Genomic DNA, 24,990 nt, shown 5'->3' with positions numbered 1-24,990 from the left:
GAGGTACAACTATGACATACAACTATCTACTGGGACTTTGGTGAGAAAAAAAGGAAAAAAGGAGGAAGATGGGCAACAGATGTTAGCTCAGGGCCAATCTCCCTCAAAAAACAAAATAAATAAAAATGAGAATTTAAGGCAACATTTTATAAAGGACAAAAAAAGAATGTTTTATAGTTCTTAAAAGAGCAAGAAAGCAAAAGTCATCATAAGTGCATATGCTCCAGTAATCTATAAAGCAAAACCTGACAGAACTGCAGGGACAAATGGATGAATCAAAAATTATACTTGGAGAATTTAGAATACTTTTTTCAGAATGAAGCAAACAAAAATAATCAGAGATACTGACAATCCAAACCATATGACTAATATGCTTGAGCATCAGCTCTCCATGGAACTGTACACCCAACAAATAGAGAACACATTCTTTATAAGCGCAGATGGAACAGTTACCAAAATAGACTACGTGTTAACTGATGTGGGAAGCCTCAATAAATTCTCAAGGATCATATCATACTTCTACCATGTTGTAATAAAATACAAATTTTTAAAATTCCCATACATTTGGAAACTTAAAAATGTATTCTTATATTTAAAATTAAAGATAAAGAAAGCAGTATGTGTCAATATTTGTGAAACAAACCTAAAGTAGTTCTTGACAGAATAATTATGGTTTAAATAAGCGCCTTTATTGGGTACTTGAAAGGTTAACCATAAACCAGTTGCTCTTATTCTTCCTCTTCCTATTCTTTTTCTTTTCCTTCGTGTTCCTTTCTGAACAGTTAGTCCTAAGGCCATAAGGTGGGCAGAACAAGGTAGGCATCTGCGCCAGAATGAGACGGGAACTGCTGTGGTCCACAGCAGCCTACAGAGCCCAAACAGGATGACAAAAGTGTCCGCAGAGGGTTGCCCTGCAGAGGGACTCGGAGCCCTACCAGGGTGAGGCGAGAGCCCATGTGGAGAGGTGACCTGTCATAAGAGTTTTAGAGCCTGAACATGGCAAGGAAGATGTGCACACTGTACTGGAAATCAACAAGAACGAGATAGGAACCCAAATAGGAATATGGGCAAAGGAAAGCAGCAAAGACTAAAAAGCCAAAAGACTAAAAAACAAAGGAAATGCTCTAACTTATTACTAATTAGAGAAAGGCAAATTAAATTAGCAATCACTTTATACCTAATGCAATGACAAAAATTAGGAAGCTGGTTAATGTCAAGAATGTGGAGATTCAGGAACCCTCATGTATCTATGGTGGGACTATTGATCTGTAAGAACTGTCTGGCAGTACTTAGTCAAATTAAGTGTAGGAATATTCTATGAGCCACCAATTCCAATCTTGAGTAAACATCCCTATGAAATTCTCTCACAGGTCCCTAAGGGGACTTGTACGAGAATGCTCGGAGCAGTGTTGTTTGTGGTGGCAGAAAGATGGAGGTAACCGGAGTATTCATCACTAGAGGAGTGGACAGCCAAAACATGGCAGTTATGTACCCTGTAGAACTCCATGCAGTAGATAGAAGCAATGAACTAGATGAACAAATAGCAATATTAAATGGATCTTAAAAATATAATGCTGGGCCGGCCCCGTGGCTTAGCGGTTAAGGGCGTGCGCTCCGATGCAGGCGGCCCAGGTTCGGATCCCAGGTGCGCACAGACGCACTGCTTCTCCGGCCATGCTGAGGCCGCGTCCCACATACAGCAACTAGAAGAATGTGCAACTACGACATACAACTATCTACTGGGGCTTTCGGGGAAAAATAAATAAAGAAATAAAATTATAAAAATATATATATATAATGCTGATTAATAGCATGAGATTTTAAACACAATCCATTTATGCAAATTTAAAATATACGCACAAAAATCATATTTAAAAGAACACATATAAACAAAAAGATACACATTAAACACATTATATTGATTTCCTTTGGGGGAGGGAATGGGAAAAAGAGCCAAAAAGGAGGAAATAAATAAGAGAGGGAACTTCCATGGCCCAAGATAATGTGTTATGAACCATAGAGTCTGATTAATTCAACCTTCTGCTTCTGAGGTCCAAATTGCGAGGAGTAGGAAGGCAAGGGAATCCAAGTGGTCAATAGCATTTAGAAAAAGAAAGATGCTCAGCTTTACGAGTAGTCAGGGAAATATGAAAATTGTACCATTTTAACCCAACTCACACACACACACACACACACACACACACACACACACACACACAGTAAAAGAATGACAGCATCCAATGCTGGCTAGGATGTGAAGAGGAAACAGGCACTCTTATACATTATTAGTTGGAAAGTGAAGTCCTTCTACCTTTTGGAAAGTAGTATTCTGGCAATGGCTGTTAAAATTTAAAATACTCATATAATGTGATACTGTAATTCCATATTTAAAACTCAATTCCATAGGGGAAGAAAGCACCAGTGCAGAAAGATATATGTATAAACATACTTATTGTAGCATTATTTGTAGTGGCATTAAAAATGGAAATAACTTGATAGTCCATCAATAAGGAACTGGTCAAATAAGTTATTTACACACTATGAAAAACTATGCAGCTATTAAAGGAATAAGTTAAATTTATATCTTTTGATCTAAGGAAAGACCATGAGGTACTTACTTCTTACTAAGTAATAAGAATATTTTGACTAGTATAGTCCCAGTTTTGTAAAAATACCACCACCCACATATATGTACTTGTATATTTCCATAACCACGGCAATACTTGTAGAAGATATATACACATTGGTTACTGAGGTGCAAAAGGCAGAAAGAGAGTTGGGAAAGATTATTATTGTTTTTATCAAACCTTTTAACATGGTTTCAAGTATTGTGGAAAGCATGTGTTATTTGTATATTCTTAAAATTTAATATAACATTTAAAAAAATTTTGCATGGAAATGATCATCATCAATCACATATTCAAGAGCAGAGATAAAAGCTGGATTCATCTTTGGACTCTGTAGAGGACATCGTTGATACACTTCATTCAGAGCTGGAAGTTTTTTTTTTTTATGTTTTCTTTTTTTTTTTTATAATTTTATTTATTTATTTATTTTTCCCCCCAAAGCCCCAGTAGATAGTTGTATGTCATAGCTGTACATCCTTCTAGTTGCTGTATGTGGGACGCGGCCTCAGCATGGCCGGAGAAGCGGTGCGTCGGTGCGCGCCCGGGATCCGAACCCGGGCCGCCAGTAGCGCAGCGCACACACTTAACCACTAAGCCACGGGGCCGGCCCAGAGCTGGAAGTTTTTAAAACTGAGTGCTCAATACATGTTGGATGAATGAATGAATGAATGGAATGAGACACTAAATGAGTGAGTGGTGAGTGAGTGAATGAGATTACGTTTTGGGCCACAGCAATTATAGAAATAGTATAACGTAGGATGGCATATGACAAGCAATTCTGTGAAGCGGTAGTGAAATAGAATCAAAATCTCCTGAAAGTAAATTATATCGCATGCTACCTACTTCCATCGCACTTTTAGGATTGAGTTTTTCCTTATAGATTCAGAGAAGCAGAAAGTAGAGAAGGTAATGGTATATTGTATACTAATCGTTGAGAAATATCATCAATGGCCCCTTCCCAACACCCATATCTAGCTGACACAGTGCCTGAAATTCCACCTGTAGAGAGTCATTCGTTTGAGCTCCTTTCCCTCTAATACTGTTTTTAAAGTACATTAAGAAATATGTTAACAAATGCCCTCACAATAAATATCAAATATTGTGTACAATAGAGAAATGGAAGACAGGAAGTAAGAAGAGGCTTTTGGATAAAATCAGAAGGTTTAAGGGTTTGTAGGAAATTTTCCTTCCTTTTCTAACATTAAGAAAAGTATAAATAGTATTAACAGCTTTAAACATTAGATAATATAATAAAATATGATTATTTTCATTGTCAAAGCAATGCCTTATACTTCAGGAAATTCTTACTTTCTTCCTGTCCAAGTCAAATCTCCCTTGAAAAAAGTCTTTAAGAGCAATTTTTCCTTCCAGATGTTTCAAGGATTTTTTTTGCTCCTTACACTTTTCTTCAGTTTGGGATGATTCTTGAGCAGCGTCTTCACAGTGCTGATGCAGCTGCTCCAGCCGCTGAGTGAGCATCTGAATTTCCTGCTGAAGGCCTTCCGTCCTCTGCAGGGAAAAAAAACAGATCAAACTTCCTGATGGTCTATGATTTCCATTTCATTTCACACTATGGGCAAGTTCTACTTATACTGACATTGTAGTGACAATAAATTACTACATAGATGAATAGGGAAGTCTTTTAAGAAGATTTGACATGTATAAGCTGGTTTTAAAAAAAGAAATAGAAAGATCTGATATACAAAAATAAGACATTTTAGTACTGAGAAATAAAATTGTATAATTAATTTTAAGAGAGCAAAGCGGGGCCGGCCCCGTGGCTTGGTGGTTAAGTGAGCGCGCTCCAGTGCTGGCGACCCGGGTTCGGATCCCGGGCTCTCACCGACGTGCTGCTTCTCCGGCCATGCTGAGACCGCGTCCCACATACAGCAACTAGAAGGATGTGCAGCTATGACATACAACTATCTACTGGGGCTTTGGGGGAAAAAATAAATAAATAAAATCTTTAAGAGAGCAAAATGTAAGAAAAATTGGAAGTCTACAATAAACAAACTACTGTGTAGCAGGTTTTAGTAATATATTGAATTTAAGCCATACATATCTTCATTTGAATTTTAGGGTGAAGAGTCATGAAATTTTACTAAAATGATTTGGACACAAGAAGAGATACCCACTTAAACTTGCTGGTTCAATCTTTTGATTGACTTGACCAGGAAATTCAAACAAATAACTGATTTGATGATTTATTTTACTACACTGACTTAACTGAGTGGTGTTTGGTCATGATGGAAAGATTTTCTTCACCATACCACTATTTTTAAGCTAGCATTCATTGAGCTTACACTGAACTGTACTAAGCATTTATCATGTATTAATCCGTTTAATCCTTACAACCACTCTATGCGATAGGAACTATGTCCCCCTCAACCCCCGCCTCCTGCCACAAATGAAACTGAGACACAGAGAGGACAAGTAACCTGCCCAAGAGCACACAGCTGGCAATGGCAGAGCTGGGATTCATAACGGGGCTCTCTGCTCTTAACAAACACACTATACTACCTCTGCTGTAATAATGGACATCCTCTTCCCTTTTATCACTGTGGCAATAAAAATAAAATCAAAATTAAAATTTAGAGCCACAGAGTTTACTAAATCGACTAATATCAAAATCCACATCTTCAAAGGAACAAATTTGAAAGAATAACTTTTCTGTAAATACACTTACAGACTTCCAAGATTGCTCATTTGCACCAATTTCCCGAATCCTCTCTTTCACGGCTTCCTCCGTGGCTGGTACAGGGACAACACTGTTGCTCAGAAGACTAGCCAGCTGACCAAGGAACTTCTGATACTGGGATTGCACAGTTTTAGTTTCCCAGCTGAATAAATATGGAGGTCTATCTAACTCATATTTTTGTTTTTCCTTATGGATCAAATCTTGTTCATATTTATCCCAAATTTTCTGTCCATCTTTTGGTCCTTCAGAGTGAAAAATATCTTTCTCAAAGTTCTTGGCCAGGATAGCTTCATCCTTATCCTAAATATGCCAACATACATGTTAAACTTCCCATTTGGAATTTAATATTGAAACATTTACTGTCCTTCTTTTGAAATATAAATACAGTCATAATACAAAACTTTAAGAGAGAAGGCTCTCAATAGAACTTAAGAGTTATAGAGTCATAAGACCGACAAGAACATAATCAAAAGAGCAAACTAGAACATCAAGGGGTATTAAAATCATGGTATAGAGAAACTGTTTTGAGAGCATAGGAAATTTAGCTTAGGGAAGCAGCTAACCAAACCACCCCAGTTTATGGGGAAACTCTTTACAGAAAATTTGAGCTAATAAATGTGGAAGGAATGATAGAAATTTAAAAATCAGCATTTTACATCTCCTAATGAAATAGCTGATTCAGGCGAGGATCATCACTGAATGCTAAGACAAGTGAAAAGTTGGCAGGAAAATGGATATTTTCATAAAGGATTAATTATGGTTATAGAATATCGTTTACTAACAACAACTTAGATAATATAAAAGTATAAAAGAAAGAAGTCACATATCTTTCCCCCAACATTTCCCTTGTGCTCCTGTAATCATCCTGCTTCCATTGTAAACAGGAAAAAAAAAAAAAAAAAAAAAAAAGATAATGCTTGTACTTCTCCTTCCCCTCACTTCCTACAGGAAGATTCTACCTTTACTAATTCTAGCCTTCTTTCCCCCCTCAACTCTGGGAGCTGAGTAGACAAGCTCAGTTTCTGGGCTTTTTGTCCTGTGAAACTGGGAAATAGAAGGAGAACTATGGGTCTGCGTCACTAAAAACCTAGAAAGAAGAGGCAGACCAAGACAGCAATGGAAGAAAACGTCAGAGCTGCATGGACTCTGGTTTGGGAGAGTTTTTCAGAGACGTAACAGACTAGTGAGAGAAGTGAAAAGAATGGAAAGTGTTACTGTGAATTACTTGAGAGAGGCAATTAAAGATTGGAATTACTTTAAACGACTTTGAAAGTACATGTTGAATTTTTAAAAATGGAACCCCTCACATTAATTGGATCATGATGGACCCTGTTTTACATTCAGATTATATAATGAACAGTTATAGTCTAAGGATTTCAAAATAAACTTTCACCACTTCCTTGACAATAGTCTGTCTCCCATCCTCCTCCAACATTCCTCTATAAAACCTCTGCTCATCCTGTGAATTGCTGTCTACTTGGCACCAGACTCACCTCTTCCTTCTAAACCCAACTCACGCCATAATTCTAGATTTCAGTGTTCAATGTAGATGATCCACCAATTTAGCTTTGTGATTCCTGTGCTTCAGTTTCAATGACTTTCATCTACACCCCCTTCAATCCTTACATCCAGATCCGAAAACCCAGATTTTGTCAGCAGCAGGAACTAACCCATACCAGAAATTTGAAACTCCCAAATTTCACTCTCTAACCACCACCTCTCCTGCCAGCTCTCTCACAGCTCCCTTCCCTCTAATCTTTACTTCAGTATCCCAGAGACCCTCAGCTCCTCCTGGCACTTTTTCTCCATACCCCAGAAAGGCTTCCAGTCAACCATGCGGTACTGCTTCCTCTGATCCTCCACGAGGAGAGGACCAACAAACCACATTTGCCAATTATCTCCTGGAGTAACACAAGCTAATAAGAATCTTGTTTCTTCCAAAATCAATCAAAATTTATTCTTACCTTCATCTTGAAACTGTCCAAGGAATCCTCTTGTCCTTTTACATTCATATAAGGGATGAATTTGTTAGCACCTACTAACTTTTTCTCCAAAAGGTCTGCTTTTCGCTCTGCCTTTTCTCTTTCAACCAGATGTACTCTGTAAAATATCAGAAGGTAAAATTATCAGAATCAATTTTCAAACTTCAATTAAAATATAAAAAGAAGCATCCCCCATTTAAAATATATTAAATATGTGTATCAAATAAAAATGTATTTCTTTTGAAAAGAGCTGTGCAGTTCAACAATTTTTAGGGAGAGACTAGAACTGGCAGAGAAATGGAGAGAAAAACAATCCAGTATTAAGTCCTGTAGTAGTTCCCTTGGGGGAGGTCAATTTTGAAACTATTCTTTTCAAGGGGAAATTGGAGTATGACTGTCTTCCTGCGTGGACACAATTCCTTCCACGTGGACACAATTACTCGTGTGTGTGTATATATACATTTTTTTTTCTTTTTCTTTTTCTTTTTTTTTTTTTGCTGAAGAAGACTTGCCTTGAGCTAACATCTGTTTCCAATCCTCTTTTTTTGCTTGGGGAAGATTAGCCCTGAGCTAACATCTGTGCCAATCATCCTCTATTTTTTTGTATGTGGGACACCAACACAGCATGGCCAATGAGTAGAGTAGGTCCTCACCCGGGATCCGAACCCACGAACCTGGGCCACCGAAGTGGAGCGGGTGGAACTTTAACCACTTGGCCATGGTGCCGGGCCCACAAGTACTCCTATTTTAATAACACCTGAATGGGCTCTTCAACTGGGATTGAGTGAGGGGAAAAGGAATTAGAAATAATGATAGAGCAATAGAGAACAGCATATGTAAAAACTTGTTTGATTATCAAAGATACAAATAGCTAATTATCTGGTTCTTGTTTTGATTACCAATTGCTAATTTTCTGTGTAAGTACTGCATCCTACAGAATAAGTGAATTTGAGTCAAGTCAAAAGAAGTTGTCTGAGTTATCTAAAGAGAAAATTTAATTCAAAAAATTATATTCGAGACATGTAGGACACACTCCAAAGGTCATACATACCTGTAATTGTAGCCCTAAAATGAGAGTAGAGACAGAATGGGACAGAAACAATATTTAAAAAAATAATTCCCAGTAATTATCCAAACCTGATAAAAGACATCAGTTGATAGACTCAAGAAGTTCTGCAAATCCTAAGCAGGCTAGATACAAAGAAAGCTACACCAGGACATATCCTAGTCAAATTATAAATAACAATATGGTAGACTTAAATCCAACAGTTTCAGTAATTAGAGATAGATGGTCTAAACCTTTCAATTAAAAGACAAGAGTATCAGATTGGATTTAAAAAAAAATAAAAGCTAATGCTAAGCATTTTACAGGAGATATACTTTAAGCATGACAGAAACATGCAATTTAAAAAAAAAGATAAGCCATGAGAACAGTAAAAAAATGTTAATGTGTAGCTGTGTTAAAATCAAAGTAGACTTTAAAGAAAGAAGTACATATAAGATAAAGAGGGACATTTCATAATAATAAAAGTGACAATTCAACAGAAAGATATAAAAATTCTAAATTAGAATGCAAATATTTCAAAATATATAAAGCAACAGTTGAACTAAAAGTGAGAGACACCAATCCGAAATCATAATTGAAGATTTTAACACGCCTTTTTCAGTAACCAAGGGAACAAAAGGAAAAAGTGCCGGGCCTGAAACTTTATTCCTAACTGCACTAACTGCAAAGAGAGAACAGCTAAAGGGGCCTAAGAACAATCCTTTGCCCAGAGTACCCTCCAGCGTCCACTCCATAGGCGCTGCTTCCAGTCTTCTCCTGCCTCAACACTAACAGGAAGATGAAAAAAAAATGTGTGGTATGCCATTCAGCCACCTTTCTCGCCTGCACCAAAGACAAAAACAAGCAAAAAGTCCATAGTGGCTCACTCTGTAGCTGTATTCAAAATTGCGTTGAAGACTGCAATGTGTGGGTAGCTGTTACGGGTCAAACTACAGACCAACTTCATGTGGTAGTCTATCACTGAGAAGATATTTATTTGGATGATAAATTGCTTTTAATCAGTTCTTCACTTGAACTTTGTCAATCTTCTTTTTTCAGACACTGCACAACCAGAAAAAAAAAGAAATCCCACTCTCCCTCTTGCTGGCCTTTGGTTTTAACTAATTCCTCAGTCTGAGTAGAGGTTTGCTTTCTTCCTTACTTTCAAGCTCCTATATATTTTCTTTTTAAAAGTGATTTGGGAAATGCAAGACTCAGAAGAAACTTCAACCTATCAGTTGAGCTGATACATACTAACCAATATAGAATACAAACAGGCTACGCCAGTATTCAAATCTAAATACAGTACTTTTCATATTGTGTGACTTTCTTAAATATTGTTAATATTATAAGAGGGAAAATCAATGACTTTTTTCCTCCTCCTATCAACCAAGGGCCCATGATCAAATATCTCCTCTCTTTGTATACCAACTAAATAACCACAAGTCTAAGAATAATGAATTGTATAAAAGACAAAACTGATCATCCCAATAGATGCAGAAAAAGTATTTGAAAAAATCCAATACACTTTCATGTTAAAACACTCAACAAACTAGGAATAGAAGGGAATTTCCTCAACCTGATAAAGGGCATCTACAAAAAACCCGTAGCTAACATCATAGTTAATAGTGAAACACTGAAATCTTTCCCGCTAAGATCAAGAACAAAACAAGGATGTCTGTTTCTTACCACTTCCATTCAACATTGTAATGGAAGTTTGAACCAAAGCAATTAGGCAAGAAAATAAATTAAAAGCATCCAGATTAGAAAGAAGTAAATCTCTTTGCTTATGACATGTCTTGTATAGAGAAAATCCTAAGGAATCCACAAAAAAACTATCAGAGCTAATAAACAAATTCAGCAAATCTGCAGGACACAAGATCGATATGCAAAGATCAATTATATTTCTACTCCCTAAAAATGAACAATCCAAAAATGAAATTAAGGAAACAGTTCCATTTCCAATGTATAAAAAAGGATAAAATACTTAGAAATAAATTTAACAAAAGAAATGTAAGATGTTTACACTGAAAACTAAAAAATATTGTTGAAAGAAATTAAAGACCTAAATAAATGGAAAGACATGCCATGTTCATGAATTGGAACACTTAATATTAAGATGGCAATACTCCCCAAACTGATCTACAAATTCAACACAATCCCTATCAAAATTCCAGCTTCCTTTTTTACGGAAATTGACAAGCTGATCTTAAAATTCATATGGAAAAGCAAGCTAAAAAATCTTGAAAAAGAAGAAAAAGTTGGAGGACTCACACTTCAAAACTTACTATAAAACTATAGTAATCAAGATGGAATAGTATTGGCATGAGTATGGACATATAAACCAATGGAATAGAAATGAGAGTGCAGAATTAAACTCATACATTTATGGTCAATTGATTTTTTTGCAAGATTGCCCAGACAACTCAATGGGAGAAAATAGTCTTTTCAACAAGTGGTGCTAGGATAACTAGTGGATCTTCAAATGCGAAAGAATGAATTTGGACCCCTAACTCACACCATATACAAAAATTAGTCAAAATGGATCAAAGACATAAATTTAAGTGCTAAAACCATAACACTTAAAAAAAAAAAGTGTAGGGCCCCCCCCTCCGCCGGTGGCATAGCAGTTAAGTGCGCATGCTCCGCTTCAGCGGCCCAGGGTTCGCAGGTTTGGATCCCTGGGGCACACTGACACACTGCTTATCAAGCCATGCTGTGGCAGCGTCCCATATAAAGTAGAGGAAGATGGGCACAGGTGTTAGCCCAGGGCCAATCTTCCTCGGCATAAAGAGGAGGATTGGCATTGTGTGTTAGCTCAGGGCTGATCTTCCTCACAAAAAAAGAAAAAAGAAAAGTGTAAACTCTTGTGACCCTGGATTAGGCAATCATTTCTTAAATATGACACTAAAGACAAGTGAAAAAAATAATAAATTTCATCAAAATTTAAAAGTTTTGTGCTTCAAAAGACACCATTAAGAAAGTGAAAAGACAACCCACAGATGGGAGAAGATATTTGGAAATCAAATATCTAATAAGAGATCAGTATCCAGAATATATAAAGAATACTTACTTAAATAATAATTAAAAAACCAATAAAAAACCAAAAAACCCCATTTAAAAATGGGCAAAGGAAAAAACTATTAAAACATCAATAAAAAATAAAAAAATAATAAATAAGGTAAAAAAAAAAATGGGCAAAGGATTTGAATAGATACTTCTACACAGAAGATACACAAACGGCCAAAAACACATGAAAGGATGTTCATCTTTAATCATTATGGAAATACAAATTAAAATCATGAGATACGATTTCATATCCTCTAGAATGGTTATAATAAAAAAGATGAACAATAACAAGTGTTGGTGAGAATGTGGAGAAATTGGAACCCTCATGCATTGCTGGTGGGAATGTAAAATGGTATAACTGCCTTGGAAAACAGCCTAGAAGTTCCTCAAAAGTAACCTCAAATAGTTAAACATAGAGTTACTTTATGACCCAGCAATTCTACTCCTAAGGCATATACCTAAGAGAAATGAAACATACAGTTATATAAAAGCTCATACAAGAATGTTCATAGCAGCATTATTCATAAAGGCCCCTGCCCCCAAAAGAGGAAACAACCAATGTCCATCAACTGATGAATGGATAAAGAAAATGTGGTATTTCCATATAATGGAATATTTTTCAGCTATAAAAAGGAACGAGGTACAGATTTATGCAACATGGATGAATTTTGAAAACATCGTGCTAAGTGAAAGAAGTCAGACACAGAGGCCACGTATTGTATGACTGCATCTATATGAAATGTCCAGAAAAGGCAAGTCCATAGTGAAAGAAAGTAGATTGGTGGTTGTCAGAGACTGGAGAGGGCGTAAAGGGAAGTAACTGCTAATGGGCATGGGATATCTTTATGAGGTGATGAAAATGTTCTGGAATTAGACAGTGGTGATGATTGCACAAACTTGTGAATATACTAAAAACTACTGAACTGTACTCTTTAAAAGGGTAAATTTTAATGGTATGTGAATTATATCTCAAAAATGTGTTTTTAAAATATAATAATTTTGAGTCAAGTATTAGGTGAAATTCTACTAGATTTAAATTCTGTGATCAATCAGGAATATGGAGTTCATATACTACTCACAAGCTTATAACAAACGGCTAGTTTTAAAAGAAACTAGAAAATTCCCTACCTTAATCGGTTTTCTAGCTCTAAAATTCTTTCAGTTAGATCCCAGTTGCCTCTTTCAAGACTCTGAATATTGGTGTTTTTCAAAGATTTAATTCTGGTTAGAGAAGCAATAAGTTCCTGTAGGTCCTTGATATCATCTTTCAGGGACATTATCTGGAATGACTGTTGCACATTATTTTCTTTGTAACTTTCTAGCTCACTCTTCATCTCTTGCAATGAAGTTTCTTTTATGAAAAGTTTGTTTTGAAGATTTCTTAGCTAATGAGAAAGGGAAAGTGTTACTTAAAATCATTTATAATTTTGGTTTTAGAAAATTCATGATTTTAAATGATTATTGGTAATTAAGTTATACATTATTATACAATAAAATGCAACCTTTCCAATCTCCTAACAGTATATTCCAATGTTAAATACATTTTAAAAATCATATCAAATTGACACATAGGGTTTGGAATAAGTGATTTTATTCTCATCAACATTAAAGTTGTTTAAATCTTGTTACAAAAGTAAACTATACCAATAATGAATTCTGTAATTCCTAGCAGAAAAGAAATACTTGATGCTTTGGCCATAGACATTTTGCCTCACGATGTGTTGCAAAGGGGAGTGTGTTCACAGGCTTCTCTTCTAAAGATCAGCCTATGGGTATACCACGTGGTGGTTCCTGGCTGTATTTGTGCTCATTAGAGAAATCGGTAGAGAGGGGAATTAGGAGAAAGAGCGAGGATCAAACTGATTATATATATTTTTAAGGTAAATAAAGGAAAGAAGAGATCATAAAGTTATGAAGAGAAGCAAGGCTGATGGCTTGTGAGAGGCGAGCGATACAAGAGAGGCGCCACAGGCTGCTACTGGAGGAAGAGACGAAAGGATTGCAGAGAAGGAGTGCAGCTGCGGTGAGGTGAGTGGTTTATTTATCTTTGGGTAGCATTTAAAAATTCTCTGCTCTTCTGTCTGATACATGAAGTTCACTAGATGAAGAAAATTGAGGTATTGCTAACATTGGGGGGGCAATTAAATTTTAACTTTTAATCTAATTTGTTCAAATTTCTCAATAGGTTGTGTATGATCCTGATGAACTAGTAAGAGAGTAAGAAAAAAAAGGTAAATTTGATTTGACATTGTAAAAGATCATTAGCTTTATGACCAGAAAAATGTCAGGAATATTTTGTTATTGAAAAAAATTGCATTAATTAGAAATGCTATAATTCTTAGCAGCAAAGGCAGTATGAAGATCAAGCATTTTAAACTAAATTTCTAGTCCAGTATGTGCATAAGGTGTTTTTTTCTGTCTAAAAAGTTCTGTGAAATTAAAACAATGAAATGAACCTTATATGTTCTCAAAACATACCTTTATACATATATTTTTTATTACATTGCCTATAAAAACACACACCTCAATTAAGCCACAGAGTTTACAGAGAATGCAAGTATGGAATAGTGGAAAGACCTCAAATTTTGGAGGAACAAGACAGACTGTGGTCATAGACAAATCAGTTAAATTTTCTTACCCACCTTATATTGTGATTGTAAGGAATAAAAATAACATATAGCAAGGGCCTAGCATAGTGTCTGGCACATATTAAAATATAAGTATATACTAAATTATAAATATGCACTAAATTGCTGGTGTACACTAAATCAAAGTTTGTGCTTCCTTGGAACTTGAAATTAAGTCATCCAAAAAGTACTCCACAAAATCCCTAATTAGCTGCAGAAGCGACTAAGCTATCTGAAATGGAGCAGGGGTAGAGGGCGCAGATAAGGTTGTGAAGGTGAAGTGAAAGATTTGAGCTCAAACCCATTTCTCCTCTTCGTTGCCTAGCCACACTGAAGGTAAGAAGCAACTGTGCTCATTCTTCATCCACTATAATTTTATTATTATTCCACCTCTCGTTCCTTATGCCTCACCATGCAAACTCTTCTCTCAAAAGTCACCAACAATCTCTTAATTGTCAGGTTCAACAATTTCTTTTCAGTTGTCATCATATTCCACGTGTCACTGAAGCTTTTGACACCATTGCCCATGCTCTTTTGCCGGATATGATCATTGGCACTTGCTATCCATTCCTACCCCTGTGATGTCTTCTTGTTCCACAGAACTAGAAATAAAACTGTTATTTTCCAGACTCCCTTGTGGAGGCTGGGATTCTCTAGGCCAGTGGTTCTCAAACTGTAGCATGCATCAGAATCGCCTGGAGAGCTTGTTGAAAAACAGATTGCTGGGCCTACCCTCAGAGGTTCTAGTTTGACCTAGGGCCTGAGAATCTGTATTTCTATCAAGTTCCCAGGTGATGTTAACATTGCTGGTCTGGGGAACTACACTTTGAGAGCCAGGCTATATGCAAATCGAGCTGCACCAAAGAGATGCAGTCCCATGAAATTTAAACTGGAGGAGAAGAGGCCATCTTCCCGCTGCTATTTCTGCTGGTAAGCAAGGTCAAGGAAGGGGCCAGAAAAAACATTCCATTACCTAGTTACCAGCTTTGTGGAGGTTGAGAGGGAGCCTTGGCTGTGCAATAAAGGCTCAACGGCAGGAGCAGCAACTTCCAGACCTTAGGCTCTCATCTAAATGGTGTGTCCTTGAACTCGTTCATCCAGTGCTGGCCCTGACCCCCACACCCAGACCTTCCAATCATTTCGTATATACATCTTCTCTTCTGTTTGAAATACTTAGAGTGGTTTCTGCTTTCTGCAGTGACTCCAGGACTGATCCGCCCCATCACAACTTTCCCTCCTTGGCTTTCACAGAACTGGCAGTCTCTTTTTTCTCTCCCTTCCTGATTACTTCTTTCCCGTCTTCTACCATGGTTCTTTTTCTCTTACATGGAGGCATTCCCAGTGCCAGTATTAAGGAACAGTGCTAAACTGGATATAACAGATCCTATATTGTTGGCTTATTTCTTTAAATGACCATAAGAGATGAAAATGTGGTTTAAAAGAAAACTGCGTCTTACAGTTTGGAAGCCAGATGAAGCTTCCCAGGGTGAAGAAGAGTCTTTGGAATTCAATGAACACTTCATGGCCAGCCCCATAGTCTCCAGGGTTGCATTGACTTCATCCTTTAGAGTGCCTTTTAATTCCATTGCCAGCACAGACCAATCTTCTTTTTAAAATATTGCTCCATTTCTCCCAAAATATGCATATTAAAAGCTGGTCTATAGTCTTGACCCTTAAGCAACTCTCTCATAAGATAAATACAACCTTCCTACATCTAGGAAATGGAAATGGTAAATGGCTTATAGTGTGAAGTTGGGTTTTTTAGAACATTCTGGCAAAATTCTGAAGAGAAATTAGTTTTGCAGGCTGAAGTAGTGAGGACAGGGGTCCTTAAAAAAGCAGTTACAGTGTCACTAAACTAACTCTTCTTAGAATGGAATATAACCATTAGTGAAATAATGAATTTAGCAAATTCTACCTGGAGAAAAGGAGTGATTAGTTAAGAGAACTCACCATCACTGGTTGATAGTAAAATGCTTTAAATTTTTTTAACTTGTGCTAAACTCTTTTACTTCAGATTTTTTCCCCTTTTCTACTTTTCCCCCAAGTGAAAATTTTGACTCCTTTTGTTAGCAGTTGTAAAGGAGCTCTTCTTTCACAGCATTTCTTGAGCACTTCTCTCCTCCCCTCCAGGCATTCATGTGTTGGTTTCTGCTTACTACCAAAATATGTGATTTCTTCCTCCTTAAGTCTGCGTATTGCAAATCAGATCCTGTTTTAAGACCTATTTATTTAATCATAAATTAATTTACTTAGAATATGGGTTAAATATTCTATGAAAGATCCATTTAGAAAATACCTTTTAATAACAACACCAAATGTTTAAAAAAATGTAAAGTTTAAAATTCACTTATATTTTTGTAAAAACACGTTAATTAGATCACAGTCTTTTTTTTTTGGCTGAGGAAGATTCACCCTGAGCTAACATCTGTTGCTAATCTTCCTCTTTTTTTTCACTTGAGGAAGATTAGCCCTGAGCTGACATCTGTGCCAGTCTTCCTCCATTTTGTATGTCACCTCCACAGCACAGCTGACGAATGGGGTAGGTCCACACCTGGGATCTGAACCTGCAAACCCAGGCTGCTGAAGCAGAGCGCGCTGAACTCAACCACTACGCCACGGGACCAGCCCCCAGAGTCATTTTTCTTTTTTCTTTTTTTTTTTTTTTTTAGATTTTTTTAATTTATTTTTCCCCCAAAGCCCCAGTACATAGTTGTCTGTCATAGCTGCACATCCTTCTAGTTGCTGTATGTGGGACGCGGCCTCAGCATGGCTGGAGGAGTGGTGCCTCGGTGCGCACCCGGGATCCGAACCAGGGTCGCCGGCAGCTGAGCGCACGCACTTAACCGCTAAGCCACGGGGCCGGCCCGTCCCAGAGTCATTTTTGAGTCACCCTTTTTTTTAATCCTCCCCCTCAAGTCACTAAGTCTGCTAATTTTACCTCTAATATGTGACAGGGTTCAGGGCAGGCAGCCCCAAGATGTGCCACTCTGGTATGCGGATTATTTCCAGCTGGAGACAATAAAGGCTCAGAAGACTCTGAAAGAAACTTTGACCACCCCCCCCACCAACTAACTGCCTAAAAGGATTTAAGATAGAAGGCCTGTCCCCAGGACAGGCCATCACCATAGATAACTCTGGGTATGGATAGACTGGGAGGGTCCTTGCTAAGCCCATTCTTATCAAAGTTCTATTTATCAAACATTTACATTTGTAAGGGAAATCTCTATTTGTAGAGGTATTTCCCTTTCTGTACTGGGAAGAAGGGGGGATGACCTCATCTCTAGAAACTTGTCAGTGCAGAGGGGAAGGCCTTAAATCTGTATAATAACCTTACTCTTGTTTACTGTGCTTTTCTGGTAGTGTCCCATAGCTGACTACCCCCCAACTCCAACATCCTCTATTTAAGATGAGAACCTCTGCCATTTTGTCAAGATACTCAGTTTCCCTAGGTCTCTCCCATGTATACATGTTATAAAGCTTTGTTTGATTTTCTCCTGCTATTCAGTCTCATGTCAATTTAATTTGTAGCCCAGCCAGAAAGGACCCAGAGTGGGTAGAGGATAGTCTTCCTCCCCTTCATATATCTCTCATATCTACCCTTTTATTCTTATGCCTGCTGCCTCTGTCTTGTTTCAGGGCCTCATTGTGCATCTCATGTACTTTTTGTTACAAGACCTCCTATTTGGTCTTCCTGCCTCCAACCTAGCATTTCTCTGAGCCATTCTTTATTTGATCAACAAGCCTTTAGTGTCCTCTATGTTCCAGGCATGTGCTAGGCTTTGGGGATCCTAAGAAGCTTAAGAACTCTCAAAATTTTCCGAGCTTACCAGGGAGACCAATTTGAAAACAAATAATTAGAATATACCTTAACAGGTACAATAATAGTGGTATGAATAGAACGTTCCAAGAACACAAGCAAAGAATATCTATTCTGCCCTCAGTTGTCATTTCAGATCATGTAACATCACTCCTCTTCAAAATCCTGTGATGATTCCCCACTGACTGCAAACTCATATAGCATGTTATTCATGTTATTGTAGCTACTTCATTGGCTCCAACCTACGTGTACAGTTCTACCCACCTCTGTAGAGTCCTCTATGTCCTTCAAGTTTCCCCATAACTGCCACTACCTCCAAGAAGCCCATGCTCATGGAGTTTACCTGGTATTTCCCTCATTGTTTATGTCTCTCTCCCCACTTTCTTTTTTTTTTTTTTTTATGATTTTTAAAAAATTTTTATTTATCTTTTTCCCCCAAAGCCCCAGTAGATAGTTGTATGTCACAGCCACACAGCCCTCCAGCTGCTGTATGTGGGACGCGGCCCCAGCATGGCCGGAAAAGCAGTGCGTCGGTGCGCGCCCGGGATCCGACCCCGGGCCGCCAGCAGCAGAGTGTGCGCACCCAACCGCTAAGCCACGGGGCCGGCCCTCTCCCCACTTTCTAATTTTCTTGTGGATCAGAATCATGGTTCATTTATTTTTCTATCTTCACCTCCGAAATGCCTTATTTCAGTACTTTTCACATGGCAGAATCTCAACAAATGTTGAATTGAAACTCTATTCCTATCAAAAGGATCCCAACTTCTGGTAATCACAATAATTGCTAAAGTCCTTCATTATTTTAACCAGTAAGGGTTCTCTGCACTGCAGTGGCTACCATTCACCTAACAACCAATCAAAAATAACAACGGACCCCTGGAGTTGTGTGAGGCAGTGGTGCCATTTCCCTACACTCTGATACAACAACTATGTTTTAAGATCTTTTTGGTTATCCTATTGCTAGGATATTATTAAGATAATGTTTATTTAAAAATACCTAAGGTAGCATGAGTCTCAGACTCACACAATATTGATTTCTAGATCTAGTTTAATTTTCCTTTTAATGACCAAACTTTGTCAATTAGACTTCTAGAGGACTTGCCAGTTCTAGTTTTTTACTTCCTCCATATGAACAGTGATTTGCAAACTCTTAAGATTTTAAAACACTCCTGCATTATTTTTTATGTTAAAGAAACCCAAATTTTGAATAGTTTGATGCTGGATTTGGACATATGGAACCAGAAATATGTTCAGGACTTAGCTAAATTTAGGCACCCCCAAAACTGACATACAGCTCATTGATAAAAATTGTCAACAAACGACTTGTATCTAGAATATATAAAGAACTCTAAATTCTCGGAAAACAATCTGATTAGAAAATGGGCAAAAGACTAGAACAGAAGCTTTACCAGAAAGGAGGTATGGATAGCAAATAAGCACATAAAAATATGTTCGACATCATCAGCCATTAGGGTTATGCAAATTAAAGCCACAATGAGATACCACTATACACATACCCATATTAGAATATCTAAAATACAAAATAGTGACAGCACCAAATGCTGGCAAGGATTAGGAGAAACTGGATCACTCATACATTGCTGGTAGGAATGTAAAATGGTACAGCCATTTGACAGCCAAACTGGAAAATAGTTTGGCAGTGTCTTATAAAACTAAACATGCAATTACCTTATGACTCAGCTATTGTACTTTTGAGCATTTATCCCAGAGAAATGAAAAGTTATGTTCACACAAAAAACTGTACATGAATGTCCATAGCAGCTTTATCTGTAATAGCCAGAAAACTGGAAGCCACCCAGATATTTATCAACAAGTGGATGGTTAAACAAACTGTGGTACATACATATCATGGACTCAGCAATACCGAGGACCAAACTACTGATACATGCAACAACTTGAACAAATCTCCAGCAAATTATGCTGAGTGAAAAAGCCAATCCCTAAAGGTGACATATGTATGATTCTATTTATATAACATTTAAAAAACAGCTTTATTGAGATATAATTCATAAATTCACCCATTTAAACTATACAGTTGAATGGTTGTTAGTATATTCATACAGTTGTGCAACCATACTGAACTGTTTTATGTTTGACTTTTTAAATTGAGATATAATTTGCCTACCATAAAATTCATCCTTTAAAGTCTACAATTCAGTAGTTTTTAGTATATTTACAGGTTTTTCAACCATCACCATAATCTAATTCTAGGACATTTTCATTATCCCCTAAAGAAACCCTATGCCCATTAGTAGTCACTCCTCATTCCCCCCTCCACTCAGGCCCTGGCAACCACTCATCTACTATCTATTTCTACAGATTTACCTATTCTAGACATTTCATATGAATGGAATCATACGATATGTTGCCTGTTGTGGACTGGTTTCTTTTCACTTAGCATGTTTTCAAGGTTCATCTGTGTTCTAGCATGAATCAGTACTCACCCATTTTTTATGGCTGAATAATATTCTACTGTATAGATATACCACATTTTGCTTATCCACTCATAAACTGATGGATATTTGGGTTGTGTCCACTTTTTGGCTTTATGAACAATGCTACTATGAACATTCATTTATAAGTTTTTAGGTGAATATATATTTTCAGTTCTCTTGTGAATCTACATAGGAGTGGGATTGCTGGGTCATGTGGTAACTCTATGTTTAGCTTTTTGAGTATATAACATTTTTGACATGACAACATTTTAGAAATGGAGGAGAGATTAGTGGTTGCCAGGGGTTGAGGGTGGGAAGGAAGTGGGTGTGGATGTAAAATGGCAATGGGAAGGATCTTTGTGGTGTTGAAATTAACTGTTCAATATCTTGACTGATTGTTTAGAACTGAATACACACAAACACACAAACGAGTACAAGTAAAACTGGGGAAATCTGAATAAAATTAGTGGATTGTATTGTATCAATGTCAATATTCAGGCTGTTACATTATACATAGTTTTGCAAAATTTGACTATTGGGAGAAACTGGGCAAAGTGTACAATGGATCTCTCTATTATTTCTTAAAACTGAAATAATTTTAATAATTTTTATTTTTATTAAATTTTTAAATAATTTATATATTTTTATATATTATATATTTATATATATTTTAATATTTATTTATATGTATTTTAATATTTATTTATTTTATATATTTTTACATATATAAATAACATTAAAATTTTAAAAATTAATATATTTTAATATTTTTTTATTAAATAATTTTAATAATTTTCTTTAGCTGCAAAATTTATATTGCCTCCATTTGCCCCCTCCAGAGCCAGCTGCAGCTACCAGGTTTCTACTGTTTGCCTTATTACTATGCTAAGGGAAGAAAAACATCTTATCTGCAAAAACACAGTCATATTGCCCTCACAAATAAAAGTTTTCATGAAAATCAAACTAAAACATATTGGCAGAACACATTAAATTTATCTTAAATTTAAGACACCAGGCCTTATTATACATATTATCAGTAAGATTTTTTTACAAGTTAACTCTTATTTATTTTGATAGTAGACCATCTAGCACTATGCAAGAGTTTTAGCTCAATATTGTATTGCCTAAACTAGACAACACACTCACCAACTGAATACTTAATATTTATCCCTTCTATATCTGGCTTTTCCTAAATATAGCTCTCTTGCACCTGTTTCTCAATTATTGGGCAGAAACACATGATAATTATTTCTGTATGTCCCACAAAGAGATAAAGTTAATTATAACAAAAAATTTAAAATGCATGCAGTGAAGAGAAAAACTGCCTTATCAAGACAATTGTGCTTCAGTGGGACTAAATAATAGGTTATTGGAAAAGAAAAAGATGACTCATGCTGAAGTTATTCTGTTGAAATCATTAGACTTTTTAAAAAAAATAATTTTAACATAGGGAAACCATGCAATAACTGTTACTAATTGTTATGAAATTCAGATAATGCCAATATGAACTATGAAATACTTTTTAATATATATAGTATCTAAAACCAAGTCAAAATGAGACTTTGTAGAGCCTTTCAGATATCTGCTTTGACAAATAGATTAAAAGTATTTATAGTTACCAAATGTTTTATGTACATGTAGAGAATTGCTTTTAAAAAGCACTTTGAAATTCTTGAAAATATCTTACATATTTTCTTTAAACAAGGTTTAAAACTTGTTATCTTTTTTGACAATTTGGTTTAAAAGGTTTTTTATGAATTAGGCATAGACATAAACCTTAATCTAATCCAAATCTGAATTACTAAAAATCCCAAATTTTGTAAGTATTAGTAGTAAATTATACTGTGGAGAAGAAAGATACTACCCATAGTAAAATTGTATGGTTTTCAGGGATTGGCATCAAATTTTTCTGAAAGAAAAGATAAATTAAGAAATCTCTCCAAAGTGTCACAACATTTATTGTATCTACATAAACTCCATTTAAATTTAACTTCTATTTACCTCTCTTTGCTAAAAGAGAAAAAATATTAGCATAAACAAAATTGAAAGAAATACAAATATTTATCTACATATCTATATCTGTATTTGTAAATGTTAAATGAAACCTGGAGTGAGGCTATTGATATATGAGATAGCAGAAAAGAACTTTACCGAGGTCCTGGGCAGAAAAGAGGCCCCAAGGAATAAGGCCATTGTTATGGCCTGAGGTGTGTCTCCTCAAACTTCTGATGTTGAAGTCCTAACCCTCAGTACCTCAGAATGTGACTGTATTTTGAGTACAGGGTCTTTAAAGAGGTAATTAAGTTAAAATGAGATCTTTAGGGTGGACCCTAAACCAATATGACTGATGTTCTTATAAGAGGAGGAAATTTAGACACAGACAGTTATAGAGAGAAGACCACGTGAAAAAGACAGAGAACAGACAGCCACCTCCAAGCCAAGGAGAGAAGCGTGAGAAGAAACCAGCCTTCTTACAACACACAAAAAAGTAATTATGTGAGGGGATGGAGGTATTAATTAATCTTATTGTGGTGTGGGAGATCAAAATTGGCCACCCTGAAATATGTCTCTTTACCTTGATTATTTTCTCTGACGGACATTTGACCTCCCCCACTAACTGCCTAAAGGAATTTAACTCTAGGTATGGACAGACTGGCAGGGTCCTCGCTGAGCCCATTCTTATCAAAAATTCTGTCTCTCCCCAGCCACATTCTCTAGGTGGCCCTGTAAAAGGGTTGTCAGACAAACATTTACATTTGTAAAGGCATTTCCCTCTGTGTACTGGGAAGAGAGGGGGATGATCTTATCTCTGGAAACTCTCATCAGGAGGGAAGGAGAGGATTTAAATCTACACACCCTTGATTGCTGTGCTTTCTGGTAATCCCGCAGAGCTGTGTCCTACCCCACCCCAATATCCTCCTTTGTCTACCTGAACATGCTATTGGTTTCTACCATATATACATGTTATTAAACTTGGTATTATTTTCTCCTGCTAACCTGTCTTTTAGTTATTTGGCCAGCCATAAGAATCTTGTGGGAAAGGGCAGAGGGGGATTCTCCCTCTTCCCCAACAGTGGTAATCATTTGGCAATATATATGTATATCAAGTTGTACACCATAAACTTACACAATATATCAATTATATGGCAATAAAGCTGGAAAAAAAATTTTAAAAAGAAAAAGAAACTAACCCTGCTGATACCTTGTCTTGGACTTCTAGCCTCCAGAACTGTGAGAAAATAAATTTCTGTTGTTTAAGCCATCCAGCCTGTGGTACTTTGTTATGGCAGCCCTAGCAAAATAATACAAACTAATACAGACTCCATAGATAGCTACTTATTCAGAGGGCTGGTCAGTGTCCCAGAATGTAAGTAAGCATTCAGAACATTTTACTTAAAGGTAACCATAGAGGTAGTACAGACATAAACAGCCACATCATCGTACCATTAACAATGACAATGGCCTTTGGGCTTCCAGCCAATGTTACCTATAAGACTGTCTCTTGCAGCAAATATCCTGAGGGTACTTGGGCTCAACTAAGGAATTCCTACAAGCACTCTCTAGTTCATCACAGGGCTAAAAGTCAAGGCATTTCCTACAAATGCGATTTCTTTCTTTTTTTATCTGTTAATGTTACTCAGATGTTTCATCAAGTCTTAAATAAGACTAGTGGATATTTGCCACTTGGTGCTATATTGAAAATGGAACTCATCCTTTTCATTAAAAAATACTTAATCCAGGGGCTGGCCAGGTGGTGAAGCTGTTAAGTTCGCGTGCTCTGCTTCGGCGGCCCCGGGTTCACAGGTTCAGATTCTGGGTGAGGACTTATACACCCCTCATCAAGCCATGCTGTGGTGGCGTCCCATATAAAGTAGAGGAAGATGGGCATGGGTGTTAGCCCAGGGCCAGTCTTCCTCAGGAAAAAAGAGGAGGATTCACAACAGATGTTAGCTCAGGGCTAATCTTCCTCACACGCACAAAATGCTTAGTCCATGTAACTATTTTTATTATTACATAAATTTTGAGCATGGCAGTTCTTAAGCAATGTTCTAACAGTACAGCATTCAGTAGTCAACTCAAAAGCACTTAACTATGTACCATCTTCAAAGGGATTTCTCTGGCAAAGACAGATTTGGGTCTAAACTAGTGCTCCTCAGTGATGAGAGAATTCAATATTGAGAAAAAAAGCAAAACTGAGTTAAGATAATACTTTTGAGCCCTTTATGCAGAATGTTTCTCTCCCTACTTTTACAGAGGATATAATTTCCTCTGTGGTGTTTTATTTTTGGATAATCCATATACCTCAGCTAAAAGATTCGTATTTTTCACCAACAAACTAGCAAGGTCAGGACGGACTGGGTCAGCTGCCTTTTTGTTGTACATGCTTGGGTTCTTGGGTGGAACCACTTCAAGAGGTGGATCAAAACAAGCCTACAAAGAGAAAGTGCAAATTAAGTAATTAAATATGTACCCTATAGATCAAAATCCACAGTGTTCTCTAGCCCAGACAAACTCAAATAAGTAGCTCTAAATAGGATACAACTTTAAAATATTCATTTTGAGGTGCTACCCTAACAAATGCAATAGGTCTCAGGAAAATAGCAAGTAATATGTTGACCTAAAAGGCTACTTTACATTTTTCTAAGAATTCTTACCTGACAATTTA

The 24,990-nt window shown here is 36.7% G+C and overlaps 1 protein-coding gene and 1 non-coding gene across 3 annotated transcripts in view; one reads left to right on the top strand and one right to left on the bottom strand.

Annotated features, from left to right (window-relative positions):
* The window catches only part of LOC106801190 (uncharacterized), a 32,657-nt gene extending 7,935 nt beyond the window's left edge, over positions 1-24,722 (bottom strand). For both annotated transcript variants that reach the window (XM_087448381.1, XM_014784286.2), the window contains exons 1-5: positions 24,627-24,722; positions 12,550-12,806; positions 7,290-7,425; positions 5,314-5,625; positions 3,936-4,136 (exon numbers count right to left, since the gene is read on the bottom strand). In XM_087448381.1, coding sequence (XP_087304507.1) covers positions 3,936-4,136; positions 5,314-5,625; positions 7,290-7,425; positions 12,550-12,806; positions 24,627-24,707 — 987 coding nt within the window. In that variant the 5' untranslated portion in view covers positions 24,708-24,722. The remainder of the gene's footprint in view (positions 1-3,935; positions 4,137-5,313; positions 5,626-7,289; positions 7,426-12,549; positions 12,807-24,626) is intronic.
* Positions 4,866-4,940, top strand: LOC147913932 (small nucleolar RNA SNORD36). Its single transcript, XR_015556220.1, has one exon. It is a non-coding gene; the product is annotated as a small nucleolar RNA SNORD36 (small nucleolar RNA).
* Positions 24,723-24,990: the final 268 nt, after the last annotated feature.

This window comes from Ceratotherium simum, chromosome 24 (assembly GCF_057802395.1).
Source record: "Ceratotherium simum simum isolate JZ-2026a chromosome 24, ASM5780239v1, whole genome shotgun sequence".
In the NCBI taxonomy this organism is placed as follows: Eukaryota; Metazoa; Chordata; class Mammalia; order Perissodactyla; family Rhinocerotidae; genus Ceratotherium; species Ceratotherium simum.
The sequence above is the reverse complement of the archived record's forward strand: the minus strand, read 5'-3'. Positions and strand labels throughout refer to the sequence as shown.